Source organism: Macrobrachium rosenbergii, chromosome 37, assembly GCF_040412425.1.
Source record: "Macrobrachium rosenbergii isolate ZJJX-2024 chromosome 37, ASM4041242v1, whole genome shotgun sequence".
In the NCBI taxonomy this organism is placed as follows: Eukaryota; Metazoa; Arthropoda; class Malacostraca; order Decapoda; family Palaemonidae; genus Macrobrachium; species Macrobrachium rosenbergii.
The window spans coordinates 33249037-33274640 of record NC_089777.1 but is presented as its reverse complement, the minus strand read 5'-3'; the positions used below and the strand labels follow the sequence as shown (position 1 = coordinate 33274640).

The 25604-nt window shown below is 35.8% G+C and overlaps 1 protein-coding gene across 1 annotated transcript in view; it reads left to right on the top strand.

Annotated features, from left to right (window-relative positions):
* The window catches only part of LOC136825460 (protein O-linked-mannose beta-1,2-N-acetylglucosaminyltransferase 1-like), a 41872-nt gene extending 29153 nt beyond the window's left edge, over positions 1–12719 (top strand). The window contains exons 15-16 of the mRNA XM_067081934.1: positions 11535–11644; positions 11951–12719. Coding sequence (XP_066938035.1) covers positions 11535–11644; positions 11951–12200 — 360 coding nt within the window. The 3' untranslated portion in view covers positions 12201–12719. The remainder of the gene's footprint in view (positions 1–11534; positions 11645–11950) is intronic.
* Positions 12720–25604: the final 12885 nt, after the last annotated feature.

Sequence of the window (25604 nt, the reverse complement as noted above, 5' to 3'; positions counted from 1 at the left end):
AGAGTTTGCGTTTTGATTGTGAATCAAGAACATGCTTGACAGTATACACCGGTGGTTATCGTTATCTTGTAATAATTTAAACGCACTGATTCGAACGTCACTGACATAATATCCCTTTGCCCCTGGGCTGTGGCTTGTGCTGTCAAAACCACTCGGCACAGTGACGTAACACTCGTAGCGTGTGTGTTTTCATGTTTTATTGTGTTTTCATATTTTCTGTAGTCTGTATAGAAAGATATGGATACGATTTAGGTGTTGCTAACAGTAATATGTTTCTTTGCATAATAATGAAACCTTGATTAAAAATTGGTAAAGTAATTATTGGTAGGACTGATGAACATTGAACGAGATACAAATTAATTGCTAACAAATCAGCTTTTAGTGGTTTAACACATAGCAGTGTAACGCTGCATGTAATTGACTATAGTCATAACTGAAAATTACATAGCGCGTTCATTTCAAATAAGTGAGTGAATGTTGAGGACTTAAATTTTATCAATGGACTGATTTATTGAAAGAAGAATGTTACTCTAAGAAAAAATATACTTATTTTTTTTTTTTTTTAGAACCGTACATTTCAAGTTTTTATAAGATCGGGGCTTCACCCGGGGGAAACCGATATCCTCACCTCCATTCCCATTAGAATTTCTCCTGATATCTTCGTTTCTTAAGGATTGCTGTAGACCAGAAAGTGAGATGTATAATTCGCCTAAATCAAATTCAATTCATATTGAAGCGTGAAGTAAATAAATGCTTTAATCTTGTTAATTTCGATTTTCCACATTCTTGACCCATCAAGGCTACTAAACTCACCGACACTGAATCTCTCTCTCTCTCTCTCTCTCTCTCTCTCTCTCTCTCTCTCTCTCTCTCTCTCTCTCTCTCTCCTTACCTCACACCTAGCCCCTTCCTCCCCAACATTTAACTGCAATTTCCCCGTGTCTAGTGATTTTTCAAATAACTTTAGATTTCATCAGTAATTGATTTAAACACCCGTCCGGCAACCCATTACTTAACCACCAAAAGAGATAACTGCGCTCTCTCTCTCTCTCTCTCTCTCTCTCTCTCTCTCTCTCTCTCAACCCTTTCTATGATACGTTCCCTCTTTTTCAAGAGGGCGCCGATAAGATATAAGAAGAGGATCTCTTCCTTTTATCTCCTCCAAGCCTTTGAGAATTATGTAAGAACTCCCTATTTCATAAGCCTTTTTTATAACGAAATTATCTTCCTACGAATGACCGTAACGATTTGATAAGGTTTTCTGGGATTATTTGTTCTTATCATTTCTATATACGGTCTTGGCTAAGATTATTCGTATTTCTTTTTCATTCTTGCGGTTTAAGAATTTGCATATTTTTAATTACTTTTATCTCTCTCTCTCTCTCTCTCTCTCTCTCTCTCTTTCTTATAAGTCTGCTAAAGCCCGCTTTGCCATCTCTCTCTCTCTCTTTCTTATAAGTCTGCTAAAGCCCGCTTTGCCATCTCTCTCTCTCTCTCTTTCTTATAAGTCTGCTAAAGCCCGCTTTGCCATCTCTCTCTCTCTCTCTTTCTTATAAGTCTGCTAAAGCCCGCTTTGCCAGTAAATGCCTTTATTTGCTTGTTCCTTTCAAACTGATCTTACCTCCATGCCCAAAGAATTATATAATTTACCAATTTTATCACTAAAATTAAAGCGTCATCTGTTCACACATGCCACTAGGTCTGGAGCTCAGAACAGGCAGGTGCCTTGGCTGAATGAGATGGTATGTAGGAAAAAGCAAGCATCAAAGGAGCTGTCAGAGGCCACAGTGATTCTGACCAACGTAATCGAATGAAGCGCCGGCCTATTTTGCTGGTTCCTTGAGTCAAAAAATTCGTGAGGTTGTCTCAGAATAGCTTGCAAGTTTGCATCACATTTTCATCTGCCTTTTTTACTTCCTCATTTTTCCTTCTTAACAGAGAAAATCCTAAATACCTTCGACCCTGTATCGAAACTGCCTCTGTAATGGTTGCTTAGGAAATAAAAAAATCAGAAATAAGGAAAGTGCATTAATTTCTGTGAAATATTTATGATCTTGTTTGTCAGATTCAGTAAACAAATCCAGTAGCTTATCTGTATATACATAAAAATTTTTGAAAATGAAAGAACTTTTATTTCACGGGAACTTAATTCAATGCTAAAACAGTGTATGTACGTGTTTGCCCGCATTTCATGAAGTGATATTTTCAAGCGAATGTATTTCCAGATAGAATTTATTTTTAAAAATATTGAAATCTCCTACCTACTACGACACTGCATTCGACTTAACAGAAGAACTAAGTCCTTCTTTGAACTTTCCTTCCTTTTCTACAGGTCATTTGCGATCCTATGCTCTGCGGAAAAAACCTGAATGAATTAACTTTATACTATTTTAAACCATGATGCAAATTAGTAATCATTCAGCCTGAACAGTTTCAAAAGCGCTTGCTAGAAAGAAGTCGGTCGTGACAGCTGCTCAGGCTTCTAGAACAAATATGTTTGATGTCAGGAAATGGCCAGTCACTTCTCTTTTTGAGTACTTCATTTTCCTCTTGCATTACTGCCTCACTCAGTGTGGTAACTATCAATTCAACCCCAACCAAGCACATGCAAGATTCATTAGATCAAATTAATGCACAAGAATTGGGAAAGTTTATACAAATCTTTCTACTAGATCAAAGAAGTCTTATCTAACTGTCTGAACAGACATTAAAAATTGGCGTTTGTTCTATAGGCTGCCAGAATTGCTCAGTCAAAAAAAGAAAATTAAATGGAATCTCTTCCCTTACACCATCAAAATCAGCTCTGATAAATGACACCCTGTCCATTTCAAGGTATACAATAGCTCAAGGTCACGTTGTGTTAACTATCTCAAGATTGGCTCACGGTCTCTTAGTGAATCCTTGTAAAGATTATCAAACTGATAGCCGGGGCGACGTGACCAAGGGTGGTAAACATTATTTGATATATGGGTTTGCATTTCGTGAAATTCATACATACTTATGATAGAAATAATCAACACACAATCACGTGTGGAACAGAAATAAATTTCTGACTGCCATCAGGATCGAACCCAGGTCTCTCAATTGTAAGACGAGACCGCTGCCAACCAAGCCACACAAGTCATAAAAGAAGTTGGAACCTGAGTACCAATGTACCTAAGGCTTTACCTAGGCGGGCTAAATTTTTTTATAACTTGTGTGGCTTGGTTGGTAGTGGTCTCGTCTTTCAATTGAAAGACCTGGGTTCGATCCTGATATGAGTCAGAAATTTATATATATATATATAGATATTTATATATATATATATATATATATATATATATATATATATATATATATATATATATATATATATATATATATATGCATATACATGCAAGGTATGGGGCTGCTTTTACAGGGGGACACTAGGCTAAAGGCGGTGGCGTGGCTGAATGGTACGGTGCTCGACTCATGTTTGCTAGGTTCGTGATCATTCAGGAACTGTAGTCCACCACTCTACCAATTATAAATGGTTACGAGCATCTACTGGGGTTTAGCAAAACGGTGTGGGGCTAGCAGTCGCATTCCTAGAGAGTGACTGCGAAACGCTGTACCCTTCCATCAAGAGAGATAAGAATTGTTTTCGGCTTCGTGACACATATACTCGTCGAATTTAGCTTCTCTACTTAGAAGAAATTAAATCAAAGCATCTGCACATTGATACAAATAACACATAATATACGCCTAGTGGGAATTATAAGTAGATAAATGATTGATGCATCATTCCTGACCAGAATTCAAGTGCAGAATACTGGGAGGAAACGTGGAGTGTCTATGGACGCCAAGGTAGGACTGTATGAGAGGCTTGTTGAGCCAGTTCCTCTTTAAGGAACTGGGGTACATATGTTAACTTCAAATGAAAGGTAAGAATGGAGGAGGATGGATCAGCAGAAATAGTCTACCACAGGAAAGGATGAATAAATGGTGTGAAAGATGTTAGGGAAAGAAAATGCCTTGATAAGGAAGCGTGCGTGAGAGGTGTGTCAAGGGGCAGGGTATGGTAGGTGATCGATGAGCTGTTGATGGACTCTGTGTAGGCTTATGAGGAGACTGATGTGGAAGTTCTTGGGACGTGGAGACATGTCCACCAATCGGTAGTAAAAGTAGAAATGTTGACGTGAGCATTGTTTTTCTCTGGAGCCAGCCCCTGCTCTGGGAAATGGTTCGTTGATATTATTCACACACACACACACATACACATACACATATATATATATATATATATATATATATATATATATATATATATATATATATATATATATAGATATAGATATATAGAGAGAGAGAGAGAGAGAGAGAGAGAGAGAGAGAGAGAGAGAGAGAGAGAGCTTAGTTGACAACCTTGATCCGGCTGATAAATTCGAAGATTGGTGGTTTGGTGGAACTTCAGCAAGATAAGTCTTCCGATTATCTGCTCCTCTAGTCCCAGCTACAAACTCTGTGTGAGCGCACCTGGAAAAAGATGGCCGTTGTATAATGTCGGAGTAGAAGTAACTGAGAGTAACAGGTCGTCCAAGTTTTTACGGAAGTGGTTGCGAACCTCCCTAAATATTTCTTGATAAAACACTCTCCGATAGTTGTGGCTTCATCTTCTTCGACTAGCAAGAAAGCATAATCCACTTCGTACAAGGCACGGAAAGCGCTCAACATTTCGACACAACGGGAATGGTTCTGTGTTGATCACAGTGCAGTCTCTGGATCCTGAGCTAAGGGTAACTTAGGAGGATAGTCCTTCCAAGCAGACCGACAAAATGACGGCTTTACAGAAGAATGGGTGCCTTACAGGGCTAATTTCTGTTTTCGTCGCTATTGGAATTGTCGTGGGCATCCTTACCTTCATCGTGTGGTCGCCATGTAGAGATGACTGGCCCTCAGATGATTCGACAACTGAGCCTGTGTCTACGATGACGACACCCTTGTTTTCGTCCTCTGAAGAACCTACGATGTCAACCACTCCAACTAGTGCGTCTAGTGACGGAAAAATTGAAAATGAAAAGGTTGTACCGTTGATGTACGCTTCGTCTGCGATGAAGAAGGGTTAGTGTTGATTTAACGTTTCTAATTCTCTTACAAACTTTGAAAACAAGCGTTGTAATCTCGTATTTCAAAAAAATTGTAGTGCTAGAAAATTAGTATCTTTCCCAGATAGTGACCCCCAAGGTTTTTAACCCGGGTATGTATCTACCTTTGCGGCGTTTTTAGTACAAGCCCGTTGGGGATTATCGTAAAAACATAAACAAAAGACTAAATATCATAAAGATAATGACCCCCAAGAAATATTAGTCCTAGATAACGACCCCCGAAAACCCTTGGGGGTCACTATCTAGGAAAGATCCGTAAATTAAATATAGCTAAGCCCAGCCATATACGCAGTTACGCGATTTGCGGATTATTGGTTATGCCTAAGTCTAGACCTCGGGTTATTCTAACCTAGTAGATTTGTCTGTTATGCACGTACCCTACTTTTGACGTATTTTTAGTTTTCTTTGACGTTACATATTATCTATCAAATCATTTCCTCGATGAATGTGCTCTTTAAAATAAATATTTTTTTATCAGAATTCACCATACGACCTCAGAGTAAAAGATCACGTAATTATGATTAATAAGTTGCTCGTAAGCTATGGACTCTAAGGGTAAACAGCAGCTACGTACATGCTACTCTCTCAGCAGAACATTAGCAATCCACTTTCTTCTGAAGTGTCAGGTTGTCAAGCTACTTGGTACCAATGGAATGGTATTCCTGTATGTATTATTGAAGCTGCTGCTTATAGGCTAAAAGTTAAAGGAGAACTACTAACATACAGTGTCTTGCACTTACATTCCAGTCATCCTAATGTTCACTGCTGGTTTTACGGATAAACATTCATTTGTTCATTGCTTTACACTTAGCTTTTCTCTCTCTCTCTCTCTCTCTCTCTCTCTCTCTCTCTCTCTCTCTCTCTCTCTCTCTCTCTCCTTTATGTACAGTAACTAGTAAGTGGATGCTTGCTTCGCAAGTCATTGACCTTCTAGATTCGTTCCTTGTTAACATGTTTGTTTTAAGTTTTATAATAATAATAATAATAATAATAATAATAATAATAATAATAATAATAATAATAATTTCACGTCTTTGTGTGTTTTTCAATAGGAACAACAACAGATAGATTAAAGATGCCATTTGGAGTGGCACTATAATTGACACAATGGGGCGGTACCTGATGCATGCTAGGCCTAACACGTGTACTGACTGTTCCTATGTTGGCCTCCTGTCCACCCGTTTAAAGTAGAGGAGCCATAGTACATAATACAAAATCAAACCTATCGGGGATATCAGCATTCCTGTCATGTTTACCTACTGATAGTCATAATCTTATTCATTACGTTGGCGATGTGGATCTAAAGACGTTTTTATATGTTTTGTTTCTTTTTTTTAACTTAAAAGTAGTTTAAAAGCTTATATTTTCTAGGAACTTCTTCCGCTATGAATTAGAGAATATCCTTAGCAGAGATTAGTGTAAGCAAAGTTAGGTTAGGAAGCTTCTGCCAATACCCAGTTTCCAAATGAAAATCACTTGCTAAATTGAAACTGAACATATTTCTAGAAGACGTCAATCCAAGTTGATATAAACTGCCATAAACCCCAGAAAAATTATTTTCGAACCCTGTGTATTCACTGGAGGTTCAGATCCAAATAGCTGCTGGATTACCAATAGAGAAAATTATTTCTAATAGAATTTATAAACTTCATTTTTGAGCTTTAGGGTTAAGAAAACGCAGATTCCAAATTTCCCTCAGGAGATGTTGTAGTAATACATGAATTTCGTCACGTAAAGAATATATATAATTATTACTTATAATCAAAAGCTGTAACTATTCCATTTACAGTTGCAGGACACCTTTGTTCAGAATGGAATTAACTTCATCCTCTATGTTGGAATTGATTGTATAAAAGAAAGCTTTCCCAATATCTGATATTGATGACTTATTCTTTGTTTAAAAAATGTAATTATAGAATACAATTGTGCCGTCAAATTGCTATCTGACAGATACGTAAGAGCCTTGTTATTAGGTAAGGCTAAAAGTGATAACGTATGTTGTTTTTTCAGTCTAACCCGTCAACTCAATGATTAGCTTACAGTTACGTAATAATGCATAATGTTAAACATAGAAAACGAAATATTATTCATCATTAGGTTTTTTAGGTTATATTGTCTGCGTGGCCAAAACATAAGACTAAATATTATCCTAGTTTTGTTCCTATTCTCACTATTACTCCATTTCAGTCGCAAAGGTTGTTTGTTGAATAAAAGGCAAATTTGTATTAACTCATCACTTAAGAATACTTCTACTTTTGCTTTGAGTAAAGAATGAATATAGTCATGGGATTTTCTAATCATTTGGAGTAGAAAAATTTCGGTGCTATAGCAAAGTCCAGCGCTCTTTGCAGTTAAGCCCCGCCCACTGCTTACGTCATGACCATCCCTTAAAGCTAATTGGTTGGCAATAGTTTTGAAAAGTTGGTTAATCTATGGCTCTTTTCATGTTCATTAATATTGCAATGGTTGTTGTATTGAACTAAAATACGTTCTGCAGATTATCAAAAGGAAACGTTATTTTATCCCCTGAAATAAAATCGTAATGCGCATCTCAATAAAGGTGGTAAAAAAATAGGAAAATATAAACGAAGTCAGGAGTGTTCCGCGATGCTGCAGTGTTGTGTTTCGTAAATGAGGTTCACCTGAATACGGAGGTGACACAGGGAATGTTTGCATTCAAATCGGTGCATTTGAATCACTGGGCAATGATAATTACCGTCTGATATTGTCAAGCGTGTTCACCATTCTAAACTTAAACACAAAGACTTTCTCAGAGCTATGCAGACTGATATTTCATATTGATTTTAGGAAATTTTACAACTTTTTAACAGTCATAAAATCCATTTCATTGCAATCGTTTACACATTCGGAGGGATGACAAGCAGTGACGGCACTCTACAAAACCAGAATATGCCTATGTTTAACTTAAAGTTACAGTATAATAGGCTGTACGAGTCGTATGGGATATAATTTGCTGAGAATTTTCTTAAGGATATTGTCTTCTTTCGAAATAACAGGATCATAAAAATGGACGTAGACCTATAATGTCCTATCTTTTTGTCGGTTTACGCAGCTTACGGTGTTTGGATTATAGGCCTATCTTATACTCAGTCGTTTTATTGTGGTTATTCTTATTTTTGTTTTTGTTGTTATGGTGCTTGTAGTTTTGTCTTCGAAAAGTTTTCATATGGTGACCTAACATTGCAGAATAAACATAGACCTATTCATAAAATACTGGTGTAAAGAATTATCTGCCTACTCTTGAAATTTAGTAATTTGTTTTAATTAAAAGTAATCGGGATCTTTATGAATACAGTCTACGCTAAATATTCTCCTAACAACAGAGAGAGAGAGAGAGAGAGAGAGAGAGAGAGAGAGAGAGATTTACTGACTCATGTATCCTTTTGTCCAACAGGGTTATCTACAAGAATGCCCTCAAAAGCAAATGAATATCATGGGCAACTCTCAGACTGGTTTGGATCATCTCATACATAACTTTTTCAGCTATCATTTATTTTTTTCTTATTTCGTTACGTATCTTATGATGCCTTCCTACCATAGCCTTCATTTTCGTAGAAATGCTACAGCAGCCTTATATTCACTATCACAGTAATAATTTGTTATCCCTTTTGTAAATATATTTTCAATATATTTCATTGAGAGCAGTTTGATAGTTGTGTGTAAGGCTGAGACAGTCCTATGATTGATCTGTGTGTGCCATCGGCTACGTGCCCATAAGTTTTACTTTTATTCTCTGAGGTATAAGTGGCGTTACAATTACTATGGCCATGTATGTGCATGTGCACTTGCTTATACGTGTACATTCCACTCTATATTATACATTATTTATCGTGCAGTTGAAACTACTATATTAATTAAAAGTTGCTCTATTTCCAGCAGATATGGGAAGAAAACTATTTGCGATAAGAAATTGACGTGTAGGCCCATGCCCTGTCATGTCTCAAAATATAAGAATTTAATGTGTAGTCCTATGACCTGTCATTGCCTCAACATATAAGAAATTGACGTGTAGGTCTATGACCTATCATTGCAACAAAATGTAAAAATTTGATGTGTAGTCCTATGACCTGTCATTGCCTCCAATACATAAGAAATTGACGTGTAGGCCTAATCTCTCGATGATATTAACATTTGACATGGCTGCATAAGTCTATGCTTCATTTCAATTAATGTGGTCCATGTGGGATCGCTTATTTAAGCCAACACCAATTTAAAAATAAAAAAAGCAAGATGCTTGCGCCTTTAGGCTCCGCATGATAAAAAAAAAAAAGATGCGCAGATCCAAGATCTTCCTAATGATGTATAACTTAATATATTATCTTTTATCGGAGATATTAATTGCACACTTCAAAACTCCGGGAACTCAAATCTGTGGTGTCATCATTCATGCACAACACTCAACATGACGGAACGGAGTCAAATCCGTACTGGTAATCATTTGGACTGTTAACTAGTGTGATGTCATTCACCCCTCGAGAGCTAGCCAATCACTGGCGCGCAGTGGGCGGGGCTTAGCTGCAAAGAGCGGTGGACTCTGCTATAGTTTGGTTTGTTATCTACGGCGCGTCACCTTCCAGGCGCTAGTGCTAAACATGGCGGAAGCTCAATGGGACGCCGTGTTTAGTACTAGCCCCTCGAGGATCAAAGTATTATATACACCCGTTTATATATTGTGTGGTCGACAAATTATATTAGTAAACGATATCTTTGATCCCCGAGGAGCTAGTACTAAACACGGCGTCCCGTTGAGCTTCCGCCATGTTTCGTACTAGCACCTCTGAGGTGACACGTAGATAACAAGCCAAAGTAGCACCAAAATTTCTTTAAGTGATGCCAAACCATCCTTCGCGGTTTTCAAGGCATATGAGCGACTTTAGCAAGCGCACTTTACCACTCACTGAACACTACTACACGAGCTATGACTGTTGTACCCATGACCTCTTAGGCCTGCCTCTTATTCCATCCACTTCTCCCACATTCGAGGCATTTGTGATGTACACCAGTGTAACCTTTACATCTTCTAATGTTCTCCTGTTCCTCGAACCCAGCAATGCTCCTGCTAACCCTTTTCAGACCTTCTGAAGGATTTATGGTAACTATAAAACATCATTAGCTAAGCCCTCTGACCCAAAGTTCTTCAGTGCTACTTCTCAATTTTTTTCCTTTATTTGCTTCTCTTTGTTTCTTTTTCTTACTTCTTTACCCCTTGCCAAGAACCTATGCTGTCTTTGCATCCATATACTCAGTCGATATACACCACTGTACAATGCTTGAGTTGCCTTTAACCCTAGGCTTATTCCAATTACTGAAATAAATATGTCAGGTAATTCAGTCAGAGCACAAAGGAATATTTGTTAGGTTTAGTATATTTAGGGTTGATGGTATTAAAACAGGTTTAGTATATGTAGAGTTGATCCTATTAAAACAGGTTTAGTATATGTAGAGTTGATCGTATTAAAACAGGTTTAGTATATGTTCAGTTGATCGTATTAAACCAGGTTTAGTATATGTAGAGTTGATGATATTAAAACCACATGCTTCAGATCTTTTGCCCTGCCATTATTTGCGTGATATTCTTCCATCTGGACGTCTGCGCCTTGCCAGGATCTATCCTGTGGGAAAGATGTCCTTTTAGTCTAGAATGGTGATTTAGAGTTTGACCAACGCTGCAAGATGTACGGTTTGGTCATTTTCCATAGGCTCAACTTCAGCGGAAACAACCTTCAGTGCCATCAGCGCCTGTTTTAATAACTCTACTACTGGAACTATCAACGTCATTCTGTTGAGGATGACACGTTGTCATACAGCCCAGTGCCAGGAATCTTTTACTGCTTTAAGGGCTCTTACACACGATACGTGAGCAAGTATGGTTTTGGCGAACGCTTCGGATCAGTGTCGAGGTATGGTATCGAAGCACGCAAATATTCACCTCACTCGTAGCTGCCCAGGAAATGTAGGTGGTTCGGCGTTTCTGTCTACACGAACAGTTTCCGAGCACAGCTTCGGTACCATGCTTCGAAACCATACTTGGCCAAGCATCGTATATAAGAGCCCTAACTGAGGAACTGTGGAACAGTCTTGCGGTCACTTTTATCGATAATGATACTTATAACTTTAAAATAAACTATAGCACTAACTGTGGAAGGTCTTCCTGGCAGTATTATTGATGGCTGTGCGTCTCTGGTGCTGTTTTCTTGTAACTATTTTATTTGTTTGTTAATGCACTTTTATTTTATTATTAAGTTTTCGATTTTGCAGTAACTCGTTATGCAAGGCAAGGTCGCTTTAAGCTATTTCCATAATTATTTAAAAATTTAAGAATATAATAAGTGAAATGACAAATCTAAATTATTATTGTTGTTGTTAAATAAGCCATTTTATCCACAGGCGCTCAACGTATGGAATCAAGACACCCGAGATCACCGCTTCGGCTTATGGCGCCTCCCGTTTTATAAAGCAACCTTGCTCATAATGGGCGTGCCTTACTCTAAGTACAGGTGGGTCAGCAAGGTAGTGACTTGTCTTTTCATTATTTGTGGTAATATTTCATATACTAAGATCAATTCAATAATCTAAGTTTAGAAATGTAGAAATATCCGTATTGGTAGCGGGAAAAGGACATTAGTTAGCCTAACGTGCAATTCTTTGTACTGTCTTCTATGCAAGCGCCATTAGCTGAAGAAAATCATCCTGCTGTGCGCATAGCGGTCGCAACTTTTTACATATTTTAGCGAATAACGGCCATAACATTCGCTGCAGAAACTCTTGTGAATTTTGAATAACCTGATTGATTCATGTTCCAGTAAATACTACAGGAAAGGTTACAACGTCTTCACAGCCACCAAGGAAACGATAGAAAAGATGACGGATAACTTTAACGAAGATCGCTATTACTTCAAGTCCCATCAGCCTGGAGACGAAGAACTCATTCTGGGTCTCCCAGCCAACAGCCTTCTTCTTCTTCCAAATCAGACAAAGGAGTCGAATGTAGAACTTGGTCCACTTATATATTACAAGAGGAATAATGGACTCTTCAATGACACAACCCACTGATGAGAAGAAGGAAATCTTCAATGTATGAATCATTGATAAGCGAAAGACACCTTTAAAGAGAATATAAGTACCGAGAGATAAATGATTTCATTACTTGTCAAAAAGCACTTGAAGGTTTCTTAAATCTCAGAGAATGTCACCGGAATGGTTAAGGTAGATTTTACACGGATATAGGTTACAGGAAGAGTTTTTAGCACATTTTCTCACTTTAATATGCTCATTATGACATTCATTATTAATAGTAAAACTAGTGAGGGCCACGTGAAACATCAATGTCTTGGCGCACATGTTTCCTTTTTTTTTTATATAAAATATAAAGTGTAAATGAGATTAGTATTACACGTATATGTATGTGTGTCTGTATGTATGTATACGTACATAGAGACATATATGTATAAAGTGCGAATGAGATTATTATTAAATATATATGTTTGTATGCATGTGTATAAGTATATATATATATGTGTATGCGTTTGTCGCACAATGATAGGAAAGGACATTATATTTCTCTTAATCATTGTTTTGAAGAATTCATTTACCCATCGCTAATAGTTATGATAATCAGAATTACAAAAACAATAAGTTTTCTTGTAACAAAATTTTAATTACTGGTTAAGTCACAGACCCACACTCATTTTAACGACAGCCATACAATTTTATCACAAGGAAAAGCTACAAGCAAAGTAAGTCCTGTAGCCAAAGCAATAAACAAGATTTCTTTACAAAATAGATTTTTCATAATTTTATTTATTTACTTTTTTTGGCAGAAGAACACATGTTTTGAAATTAATTATTTTATTACTACAGTAATCAACATTGTCTCTGAAAAGAAACAAGTAAAAAATACGGCGAAGTTTTTTCGGCTCGGTCGAGTTTTCTGTACATAATCAAGGCCACCGAAAATAGATCTATCTTTAGGTGGTCTCGTTATAATGCTATATGAGCCGCGGCCCATGAAACCCTCAGCCGGCCGTGGTGGCCTATGTTGATACGTTGCCAGAAGCACGTTTATAGCTAACTTTAACTTTAAATAAAATAAAAACTACTGAGGCTAGAGGGCTGCAATTTGGTATGTTTGATGATTAGAAGGTGGATGATCCACAAACCAATTTGCAGCCCTCTAGCCTCAGTAGTTTTGAAGATCAGAGGGCGGACAGAAAAAAGTGCGGACAAGAAAAAGTGCGGCGGACGGACAGACAAAGCCGGCACAATAGTTTTCTTTTCAGAAAACTAAAAGTGAAATTTTAGCAACAGATATCTAGAAATATACATTTGGTTCAAGTACATTGTTTACAAGTGATACTGAGAAAATTCTAGTATGTTAAATGTGGGTTTCATTGTGCGGTATGCGAAACTGATGTTCTTTATTGATAAAAACCTCATACTTCAGCTTCTTAATCATGTATCGTCTGTATGGCCAGACTATTTGCCAAGAATGCGATTATAAAGCAATGTCCGTTTTTTTTCTGGGTCACGCGTATACGATTATGGTGATATCCTATAGCCTCCGTTCGAATCCTGGTGTGGATAGAGGGGTTCCTCATTTCATTCAATATTTAGTTTCAGGTTTTTAAGTGGGAAGTATGTCAAAATATTAAAGCGAGTTGAGAGATTTTAGGTGACTTTTTCATTGACAACTGTGGGGGCCTGTTAAGTTAATGTGCCGTTTTAGCAAAAGTAGTCAAGGAATAATGATTTAGAGATAATACTGATATATGACTTCGTAAAAATGATGAAATTTTGATAGAGTCATGGTCGGACGTGTCGAAAATTATCTATAACACGTAGGAAATTCTCTGATTACCAAATGGAATGAATAAAAAAAAATTTTTGTTTGTTTTTTGTTTGTGAAATAAATTTCAATAAATTTCAACTAGCATAGGAATGCTTTTTTGTTTGTGAAATAAATTTAAATAAATTTCAACTAGCATAGGAAGGCATTTCTTGTTAGTATTTTTTTAAGGGAAGGGAAAGGTTTTGACAAAGATTCTTAATCTAAGCGACCATACGCCGCATTTAAGTTTTCTGTCTCAATGACCTTTCTTCCATGACCACTTACACTTGTATTTAACCCATCTTAAACTCATTCCTCCATCATTGTCCTTTTTCATACACACACACACACACACACACACACACACACACATATATATATATATATATATATATATATATATATATATATATATATATATATATATATATATATATATATATATATAAATATTTTTTATATGGGGTTTCTTTGTTATATATTTGCATTATCTAAATACATCTCATCATAGTTCTTATATGTACAAAAACATACCCAAGCGCTGGACATGTGCAAAATACAGCAAATTTCAGTTTAACGATTTAGGGGTCTTTAAATTATCACTAAGTAATCATCACATAAAACATAAAATTGTTCTTCTTGTCTTTTTCCCAAAATACTAAATTGATTTGCATATATATATATATATATATATATATATATATATATATATATATATATATATATATATATATATATATATATATATATATATATATATATATATATATTATATATATATATATGTATGGTGAGAAATATGATTTTAATTTTGTCTATTACATATAGGATTCCAGGTGGTTTAACTCCATACAATTGTACTCTAAGTTAAAAGTCTTGAAATTTGATCCTCAGCTGATAACTCTCCCAAAACATACATTTTTGCAATTTCAAATCAAAGAATAATGTAAGTAAAGAACAATACAAATACCGATTTTGTATGGTATAGAGATGCTAAGTTACGCAATGGATCACTCCATCTTAAAACATTTACATTTCTTTTGCAATGTTCATGTCATTTTGCAATTGCTATTATGACTGTGGCAAGGATGAGCAAGTCATGCAGCGCTGAATCATATTATATCGTCTTTTCAGCCAGCCTCTTCATGAGATCAGCTATATGCTTGAACACATATTAAGAAAGATGCCACACTTACAAATGCAGGACATTTATTCTTACATTATCATGGTATTTCTCGTAAAGTTTTTAGTGGATCTAAACATTGCCAAAGCTGTGAATTTACAAGGAACTGAGTCTTTATTCTTTTGATCTGCTAATTATTATGCTTTCTGTAACCATTTCAAATCTTGATTCCTTTGTTTCTTATACAGTTTCATTTTTAATCATTCAAATACTGAAAATCATTATTGATAGCTGTAGCAAGTACTCTTCAAAGAAAAATCAGTATTATTTTACCATCAGAAATATAACTGTTTGGCAAACTCATTCAGAGGAACCAATATGTCACCTCCTTCATAAAAGCTTAGGGTCAGCTTTTGATTTATTATTTTTAATAAGTAGCGATGACTGTCTCATTTGCTTTGACTAGAATGTTAAAGCGATACTTCATACTATCTGCATGAAGGATGTTCACTGTGCACAATCATTTTGTGCGCCATATTTTTAGCATGAGTTTCATGATAGTTTGTGTAGTCCTTAGATTTGCGGAGGTTCATCACTGATGCCAAAAGAAATAGGAAACGCATCTAGGTAGCGAGTCGATTAAAAAATAATTATTTTACCTAAGCTAATAATTGGATTTGAAATTGTCATGATCTTTAGCTCCTTGCATAACATTGGATCTAAATAGATAAAGGAATACTTAAGTATATTGTTAAGCGTCAGAAATTAGATGTTAGTTGCACTGTGTTGCAAATTGGTTTCAATGATTATGCTAACATAAAGTTTGACTTAGGGTTGCAGACACTTCTAAATTTCTGTAAGAGATCAACTATTCTTGTTAAATGTTTCCTTTCGATACCCACTACTGTTTTATTTCAATACAGTCTACCGTAAAGATCTTGGCGTACCTACTAGTAATACCAAGCTATTGTGGAGTACTGTGTACACATTAAATTTATTTCAAGTCGAATCAGCAATGCTGATAGATCTGAAGAGCTGTTAATGCTTGGTTCTTCCAACCCTTAGTACAGAAACGTCGTTCCCAACCTTTTTTGGCCATGCCCCACCTAATAATTTTTTGGGCATCCTGATGCCCCCTGTGGTGATATATAATGCTTATTATTAAAAAAATGAACTATTCACGTGAAGGAAGCCTAAAAGGGCATTAACTTGGTTTAAGCATTCTTGAATTGGCCCCCTTAAAAATCAAATTACCCCTGAACGCCCCACGTTGGGAGCCAGTGCTCTAAACCTTTACGCTGGTTGCAGGACTAGAATTCTTTTCTGATACTGACTGACGGGAATCCTTCTCTTAGCATTCGAGGTCTGTGCAGAACCCTGATGACAATCGATATGTGAGCGCAAGTGTAGGTAATGGAAAACAAAACCCAAACAGTGACATGTATGAAACTTTACCTTTAGACCTAGGAGAAAAACGTTAAAGCCTATAATATGATCTAAAGACTATCATGTTTATGTAACAGCTTGCAACACTATCAAGTGTTTGTTTACAACCGTGAAAATTGTTTTTAAAGTAACTGAAGGTATTGGACGAGCGCCAGCCTTGAATTAAATAATTACATAAATTGTCTTTGTATTGGTAATATAATGATGCACTACATTATTTCAAATGATTAAGATTGTATTGTTATTTTGCTTTTGGTTGTCATGAGTAAGCACTTTTTTGCTTTTGATTGTAAAGGGTAAGCACTTTTTTGCTGTTGACTGTAATGAGTAGGCTCTTTTTTGCTTTTGATTGTAATAAGCAAGCACTTTAGTTGCAAATCTGCAATGATATACATGCTGAATTCAAAGCAACGCAATAAACTAGGCTAAATCAAGCAGTTATGCTAAAAATGTAATAAAATGCACACACACACACACACACACACACACACACACACACACACACATATATATATATATATATATATATATATATATATATATATATATATATATATATATATATATATATATATATATATATATATATATATATATATATATATATATATATATATATAAATTTACACACACACACAAACTCACACACACGCATATATGAAATGTATATTCAAGTGTACTTTTACATTATATCACGCGTTGAAAAATGTTTACAAGCTCTATGTTACCGGAGAGAATTATGACTTGGGGCATAATACTTCCTGTTCATCCGTTTTTATCTCTATAACATTTACTGTTATGAATGCTAAATCTCACAGGATTATGAGCGATTAATGTGAGTTTGTAGACATGTGCCTCATAGGTATGTGTGGCTTTGAAGTATGCTCATCTGCTGTTTTCAAGATGATTGCGTTTGAAGGCAGATTCTTATGACTGAGTGAATATTTCTGGGAAATCATTGTTTGTCCATAAAAACAAAGAGAGGAGTCAAATTCTCTGTGTATAATAATATGTTGAAAAAGTGCCTTCATATGTTATTGTGTGAGTGACTGTACACTATGTGTATGTACATTCCTTACAAATTATGACTCAAGTTAAACATGTTTTTCATGCCAATAGCCACATGAGTATAATTATATGTTTATCTTTTTAAATACATGATTCTCAGGTCATTTCATGCAACTTAATTTACTACACTGTTTCATTCAAAGATAGAGCGTTGAAAATACAGCCTTAGCATGTATGACAAGAAATATTATCGATACAAGAATTATTGATAAATGATAGCGGACTTTCAAAACATGGAACTGGCTTGATAAAAGTAACCACATGATAGCATTATCAAACATGTGGCACACAACATTTATTTATCAACAGAATTATCCCTCAGGAGAACATCAAGTGGTTCAAGTGGCGACCACAATGAGCAGAAGTATGTGCTCAGACTCAACCTAGGTTAAGGCGACAAGAAAGGGTTGATATTTCATGTCGATGGCAATCATGACACGGGTGCCCTCACCCAGAATGTATCGTGTCAGATTCTAGTTATTTCTGTCATTTTCCTTTAAAGAAAACGCTGTGTGGAGAAGTGAGCGACCACTCTCCAAACGCAGGTTTTCTTTAAGAAGCAAGTAAAAATGCGCTGAAGTTTCTTCGGCGCAATCAAGTTTTCTGTACTGTGTATAATGCTGTATGAAACTCTCTGCCACGGCCCATGAAACTCTCAGCCGCGCCCCATGAAACTTTCAGCCACGGCACGTTTGTGGCCTGTGCTGTTGGCACTTATAGTGGTACCAGACGCAAGACCATGACTATCTTTAACCTTAAATAAAATACAAACTACTGAGGGTAGAGGGCTGCAATTTGGTATGTTTGGTGAATGGAGGGTGGATGATCAACATACCAATTTGCAGCCCTCTAGCCTCAGTAGTTTTTAAGACTGAGGGCGGACAGAGAAAGTGCGGACGGACAGACAAACAGCCACTCAATAGTTTTCTTTTACAGAAAACTAAAAAATGACAGAAATATTTAGACTCTAACACGATACACTCTGGGAGAGGGCACCTTTCAGCGGCCACAAAGATTGGCTTGACTATAAGTGGGACAAGTTTTCTCGTCCATTCTCTTGGGGGAAAGAAGGCTTCAAGACGCCACGGATATTTGTCTGCACTGGTGAACATCTGTCGAACCCTCAAACCCTGGTTCACATCTGCATGAGGCAGGGGTATGACACCTGCAGCTTGCGATTATGTTTCGTAAAGGTCATACTCTGGAGACCTTTCATTTTGGAGCTTCATTTTGTTTGCATGTAGCCTTTAATTCTCGTCTTCTTGCTCTTGTACATTAGTTGTCCACATCTCTGGGAAGATATCTTGGAGTAAAAGTTAAAAGTCCACAGAAATTTCTATGGATTCTCGCTGGTGAGGCAAGTGTCCTGGCCACTGAAAATACAAAATGCCCAAATATACTATATATATATATATATATATATATATATATATATATATATATATATATATATATATATATATATATATATATATATATATATATATATATTTATATGTATTTCAGGTATAATTGCCTGCATTTAATAAATGCTAAATTAAATATATTTTGAGATAAAACACTTCTTACATCCTTACAATACTCCCCACCCTCAATCATAAAGGCGCCTTGCTCCGCGTCTCATAGGGGTGTTTCCTTTCACTGATAGTTTCTATAGTACTTTGTGAGATCACCGATCCTGAAGGCATTAGAACAGGTCCTCTTTTTCTTTCATCACTCCAGGTTATTACGATTTTCAGTCACCAAATGCCCTGGAAAATCAGGAAAACAGAGAGCACCTGGAAGACGAGTATCTTGAAATAACCACCTCTGTTGCCATTTTCTTAACTACCAAACCGCGAGGTCATGCCTTGTGATTTGTAGCCACCAGGTTGAAGGCGGATGGTCTCTGATAAGGCACAACCTGTGCTGGGTGGACCTGAATATCTGTCCTAATCCAAGTCTTAAAAGACCATACATAATGAGAAACAACACTACAGTATGCATTCAGAGAGTGGAAGCCCTTTAACCTCTTCCCAGTTGGTAAACTTCTAGACCACCGTAGTGTAAAGGAGTTGCTGTCACATACATAGTCGAGTCTGTGTTCCCAGAAGAGACTCGACTTACGATCCATTACTTAAGAGAGGTTCCACAGATGCGTTAAGTATGCTTAACTGTTGGTGCATGTGTACTCTCTGCTGAACATTAATCAGCCTGTTTGAAAACAGACAATCAGGAGTGACTGTCACCCTTGAAAAAGTACACAGCGTGTTCCTGTTCTAGTGAATTCAGAATCAGAGCACTCTAAAAACTGGAGTAATGATGAAGTATTTTTAGCATGGCAAGAAAAAGAACTTCATTTTATTATTCTAATTGATTTTTAGGGTAATTAAGGTCACTTAAGAGACCTAGGCAATACTTTTTATTGCACTGTTTAATGCAGACAGACTTAATTCTTGAACAATTAGAATACGTTTTTCATCCTGTTCATATCACCGAGAGGATTTAAATTTATCGTTTGATTCTGAAATAGAAAAAAACATTGCTGTACTATTATCCCTATGTTTTATTAAAACGTTTGACGAAGAGCTTTTATCAATGTTTCGCTCCAAGTACAGTCACTAGGTTCAGTGATTTTCGGTTAAGAAAAATCGTAAGATCACTGAACCTAGTTACTGTGCATACAGCAAAACATTGCTAAAAACTCTTTGTCAAACACTTGAATAAAACAGAGGATTAATAGTGCAGGAAATATATTTTTTTCAGAATCAAACGAGAAATGTAAATCCTCTCGGTGATGTAAACAGGATGAAAAAAGTGTTCTAATTATTCAAGAATTAAGTCTGTCTAGATTAAACAGTGCAATAAAAAGTAGTACCTAAGTCTCTTAAGTGTATTTCACCATTTTCAAATTTCATTTACTATTCCTCAGTAATTATTTTTCATTTGTTCTTTATGACACTTCTGTTTTCCGGCTATTATTTAGGTACTGCAGGTTTGTTGGCTAACTTAGAAAATAAAATTCTGCTCTTTTTTTATTTCCATACTTATTACTTTGACATTGAAATTTAAAATTTATATGTATGTATATAATATATAACATATTTTATATATATATATATATATATATATATATATATATATAAATTATAATTTATGTGCTATTTAATATGTATATATGTATACATATACATATAGATACATATAAAACCTACACATAATACATACAATTGCAAATGAGAAAAGGGCAAAAAATCAATTATATTAGAATATAAAAGTCCCGCAAATAATACTGAATACTAGTATCAAAGAAAGATCACCTTGGAAGAGTCGCATACAAATTTACATTTAAAATAAATGTTTAAATAGTGCAAATATTATATTTCCTGTATATATATATATATATATATATATATATATATATATATATATATATAAACAATACATGCATATATATAATATATATATATATATATATAATATTTATATCAATATATATATATATATATGGAAATAATTTCCTCTCTAGAGGCAATGCCATTGATTGTATACTTGTATGAAAACACTGATTGATGACATATTCACTGATAGTGCCAATGATTCAAACCTTATTCAGTAGTATCAGTTAATAGGGCCTTATGATATATGCCAGTCCTGGCTTCAAAAATAGACTGTACTCATACTATAGACGTATATACTCTAGGACTATATAGGTGAATAGACAAAGTTCATTTTAGTTCAACTCACCTGGTCTGACTGCTCTGATTAAATGGTTACATGAATGGGATGTATTCAGACTTGTGGAAATAATTTCCTCTCTAAAAAGAGGCAATGCCATTGATTGTCATGACTTGTCAAGTGAAAACACTGATTGACTGACAGGCTCTTATTCACTGATAGTGCCAATGATTCAAACCTTATTCAGTGAGAGCTACAAACATCAATTCCAATGGCGGGTAATATATTTTAATGATTGGGTTGGGGTCGAACCAGTGACGGACAGTCCTGGCTTCAAAAACAGACTGTACTCATACTAAGCAAGACGTCTCATGTCCGACTCTAGGACTAGAACAGGTGAATAGACAAGTTCTTTGTGCCTCTGTAGACATAAGTAATAGATCACGTACCTGGTAGCTTGACTGCTCTGATGGTAGCAACCATGGTTGAAAGACAGGCATGGGGCTGACAGCCTCATTCAGAAATTACCATCTCCCTGAGAACCCGAACTCAGGTGTTTTGGTTTTATCCATGTTATGGATATGTAAAAAGTGTGTCACTGTGTCCTGATGATGTATGGACTTATATATATATATATATATATATATATATATATATATATATATATATATATATGAATCACGGTGTGTGTGTGTGTGTGTGTTTGTGTGTAAATAAAGACAAAATCATCGAAGAAAAGACCTCTCTTGTGGCCAAAACACTGGATTTTGTCTTTATTTATATTTCAACATCCCGTTCCATATTTTCGTGATTCAGTTTATATATATATATGTGTGTATACATACATACATACATACATATATATATATATATATATATATATATATATATATATATATATATGTTAAATTTATATTATATTCAAATCTACTGACTTTCTATTTCATTGTATATATCCCTTAATCGGGCGACAGGTTTAAGTTTAAGCTCTGTCCAACTCACAACTACAGCGACAACAATAACAGATTTAGGTTGGGAATTTTCTTCCCTTCAACCGATACTCCCCGTCGTTTTCGCGTCTGAGTTCAAACCTTCTTCTTACCCTTCCATTCATACCTATTATCTGGCGACAGAGCGAGGAATGAAGGTGGTTGAAATATCAAAGAAAGTGTAGGAGGGGAGACTGAGATGGTACAGACACCTATTGAGACGAGAGGAAGACCGTATTGGAAGGCATGCTATGGAGATGGAGGTGGAAGTGCAGGTTAGAAGAAGACGAGGAAGAGACCAAGGAAGAGATGGAGAGACTGTGTGAGGGAGAACTTGAGTGAGAAGGGACTTGAGTCAATCGACGAAGCAGAAACGCACCAGAGAGGTAGTATGGATGGAAGCGGCTCATCCAAAACAGCGACCCCGTTAGAAACGGGACTAAGCTGAGAAGAAGAAGAAGAAGAAGAGAGAGAATTCAGAAATGGTCTTCCTTGCCGCCCTAAAGCTCAGGTTCTGATGACGAAAGCAGAAACGGTTATTGATAACGAAAGGAGCCAATTACAGTCTTTTGCACAAAGACATCAACACATAAACGCACATTACATATTATTATATATTCAGATTAACAAAAGTTATAAGGTTACGCAAAGTAAATGTATACTAATAATAAGACATTCTTCTCATTAGCCAAAGGAAATCTTTTGATAAAGTCCTTTGAATCCCAATGTGCCTTTGTTAACAGTTTTATGCAGTTAATTACTATGTTTATATTATTTGTAAGGTATCAGTGTCCACTGCTTATTTTCGAAAGTGATCGGAGGCTTGAGGATGAACATAATAAAAAGAAAGATATAATCAAATATTAAAACTGAAACAAAAATTATAAAAAAATGAAAGGTAATTACAAACCAAAATAACAAACATAAAAAACTAAAGATTTCGTCATATTGACAAAATATTAGAGAATAGATATACAAGAAAAACAGATTTCTAAACTTCTATCATAAAGAATTGTTGTCCATTAAATTCATTTCTAAGAATGAGTTTTGTTTGTAAGTTATGTTAACTACAGATTTACCCTCAGGATCCACTTTCTCAAAAGGAAGATTTTTTTCGCTTTCAAGAACACTCTGCCTTAGCTAATGTCTGCCTGTTTGGTTCACAAATAAAGGATTATTTCTGAGTAAAAATTAAAATTAGGGGATTCAGTCTCCGTGCAGAATTCTGTCGTTTTCGCAGGGAGTACAATCACTTATAAATCGGCCTAATTCCTAATTAACACATCTCCAGTTAACAAAGCAGGTTATGTGTCTGAGTAATACGCAGAGCATCGCTTAGAATAAAGACGAGCAACAAAAAAAAAACAGATAAAAATATTATCACCATACCATATGCCATGGCTTTCAAGATGAGAAATTGGATATTAATAGATTGTTCAAGAAAGGATGTGTTTTGGTGGCCCCTTTGAAAAAGTCCTTTGAAAGAAAATGAGAAACAATACAATCTTTCACACAGAAGTACGAATCCCTGAAGCGAAGATTTTTCTGTCGCAAGCATAACTGTGAAAAAGTGTAGAGTACCTTAGACTAGAGTTTTTTTTTTTTTTTTTTTGTAAGCTGACGGTAAACATCCGCACCTCATATCTGGCAGCAGCCCAAAAACATAGATTATATGTTGACAACGTCGAAAGCACTTCACAAAGGCATAAACAAAATTACGAAGTATAACAACTTTTACTAAGAACTGAAATCATTCTCACTGAGTCAAGATTCAGCTTCTTTTGAGTTCCACAAAAGTCCTACCATAGCTTGAAGAAATTCTTTATTCATATGTATCCTTCTGCACTTAAATATAAACATAATCTTTCAACAAACAAAGGCACTCTTTAAAACTTTTTAATTTCCTAAAATATTTCATAGGTTCTGCTGAACTGAACATGCTGACGTCCAGTACTCTTCATAGTCAGCCTAAGGTTATCTGAAATACACGTTTTAGTTGTCTGTAAAAGAAAACTATTGAGGTGGCTTTGGCTGTCCTTCCGCATTCTTTCTGTCCGCCCTCAGATCTTAAAAACTACAGAGGCTAGAGGGCTGCAAATTGACATGTTAAACATCCACCCTCAAATCATCAAACATACCAAATTGCAGCCGTCTAGCCTCAGTAGTTTTTATTTTATTTAAGGGTAAAGTTAGCCATAATCGTACGTCTGGCACCGCTTTAGGTATCAACAACACAGGCCATCGCCTGGCCGTGGCTGAAAGCTTCATGGGTCGCGGCTAAAGGTTTCATGGACCGTGGCTGAAAGTTTCATACAGCACTATACGCTGTACAGAAAACTCGATTGCGCCGAAGAAACTTCGGCTCATTTTTTACTTGTTTATTCAGTTATTTATCGATTCATCTTAGAGAGCTTCCAGATCTCTGAGTAAAAGAAAATTAGCATTGGCTTTTTTCACGTCGTCAATTCCTCATTGTCAAGTGTCGTGTTGATCTTGGCTCTCGCTTTAATCAGCTGATCTGTTTCTTATTTACCGGAGGAGACAATTCATGTGACAAGTGGGTTTCATGCCCTTCGTGAGATTATGTCATTTGTTTATTTGTTTACTGTCCGGAGATTACAGAGTTCCGTTACGTTACAACAACAGCATTCCTGTCAATATAGCACTTTGGCCGGTTGATAAGTAAAGCGAATAACAAGTCTTACAAAAACATTCCCAATTCCTCTAGAGTATTAGAAATCTCGAATTATACGCGAATAGACGCTAATTTTTCAAAGTTGATAATGCATATATATATATATATATATATATATATATATATATATATATATATATATATATATATATATATATATTATATATATATATGTATGTATATATATAGCGTACTTGTATACACACACACACACACACACACACACACACACACACACACATATATATATATATATATATATATATATATATATATATATATATATATATATATATACATACATATATACATGAATGTATTATGTATGGTCCAGCATAACTCTGAAACGCAATGAGCATTTTCAACCAAATCTGGTATAACATACGACTTATTATCTGGAAGAGAATACTGTTGGGGTAAGACGTCACTAGCACCATAGGGCACCAAAGTCGGGTGGGGAAGGGCTTCCCTGAAACGGGCCTGGTTATGCCCGCAGATTTAGTAACTTTAAACAAATTTATCATGCTTAATTTATTATCAGTAAAAAAATATTGTGGGGGTAAGGCATCAATGGCACCAAAGGAGGAGAGAGAGAGAGAGAGAGAGAGAGAGAGAGAGAGAGAGAGAGAGAGAGAGAGGGTGTTTGGCAGAA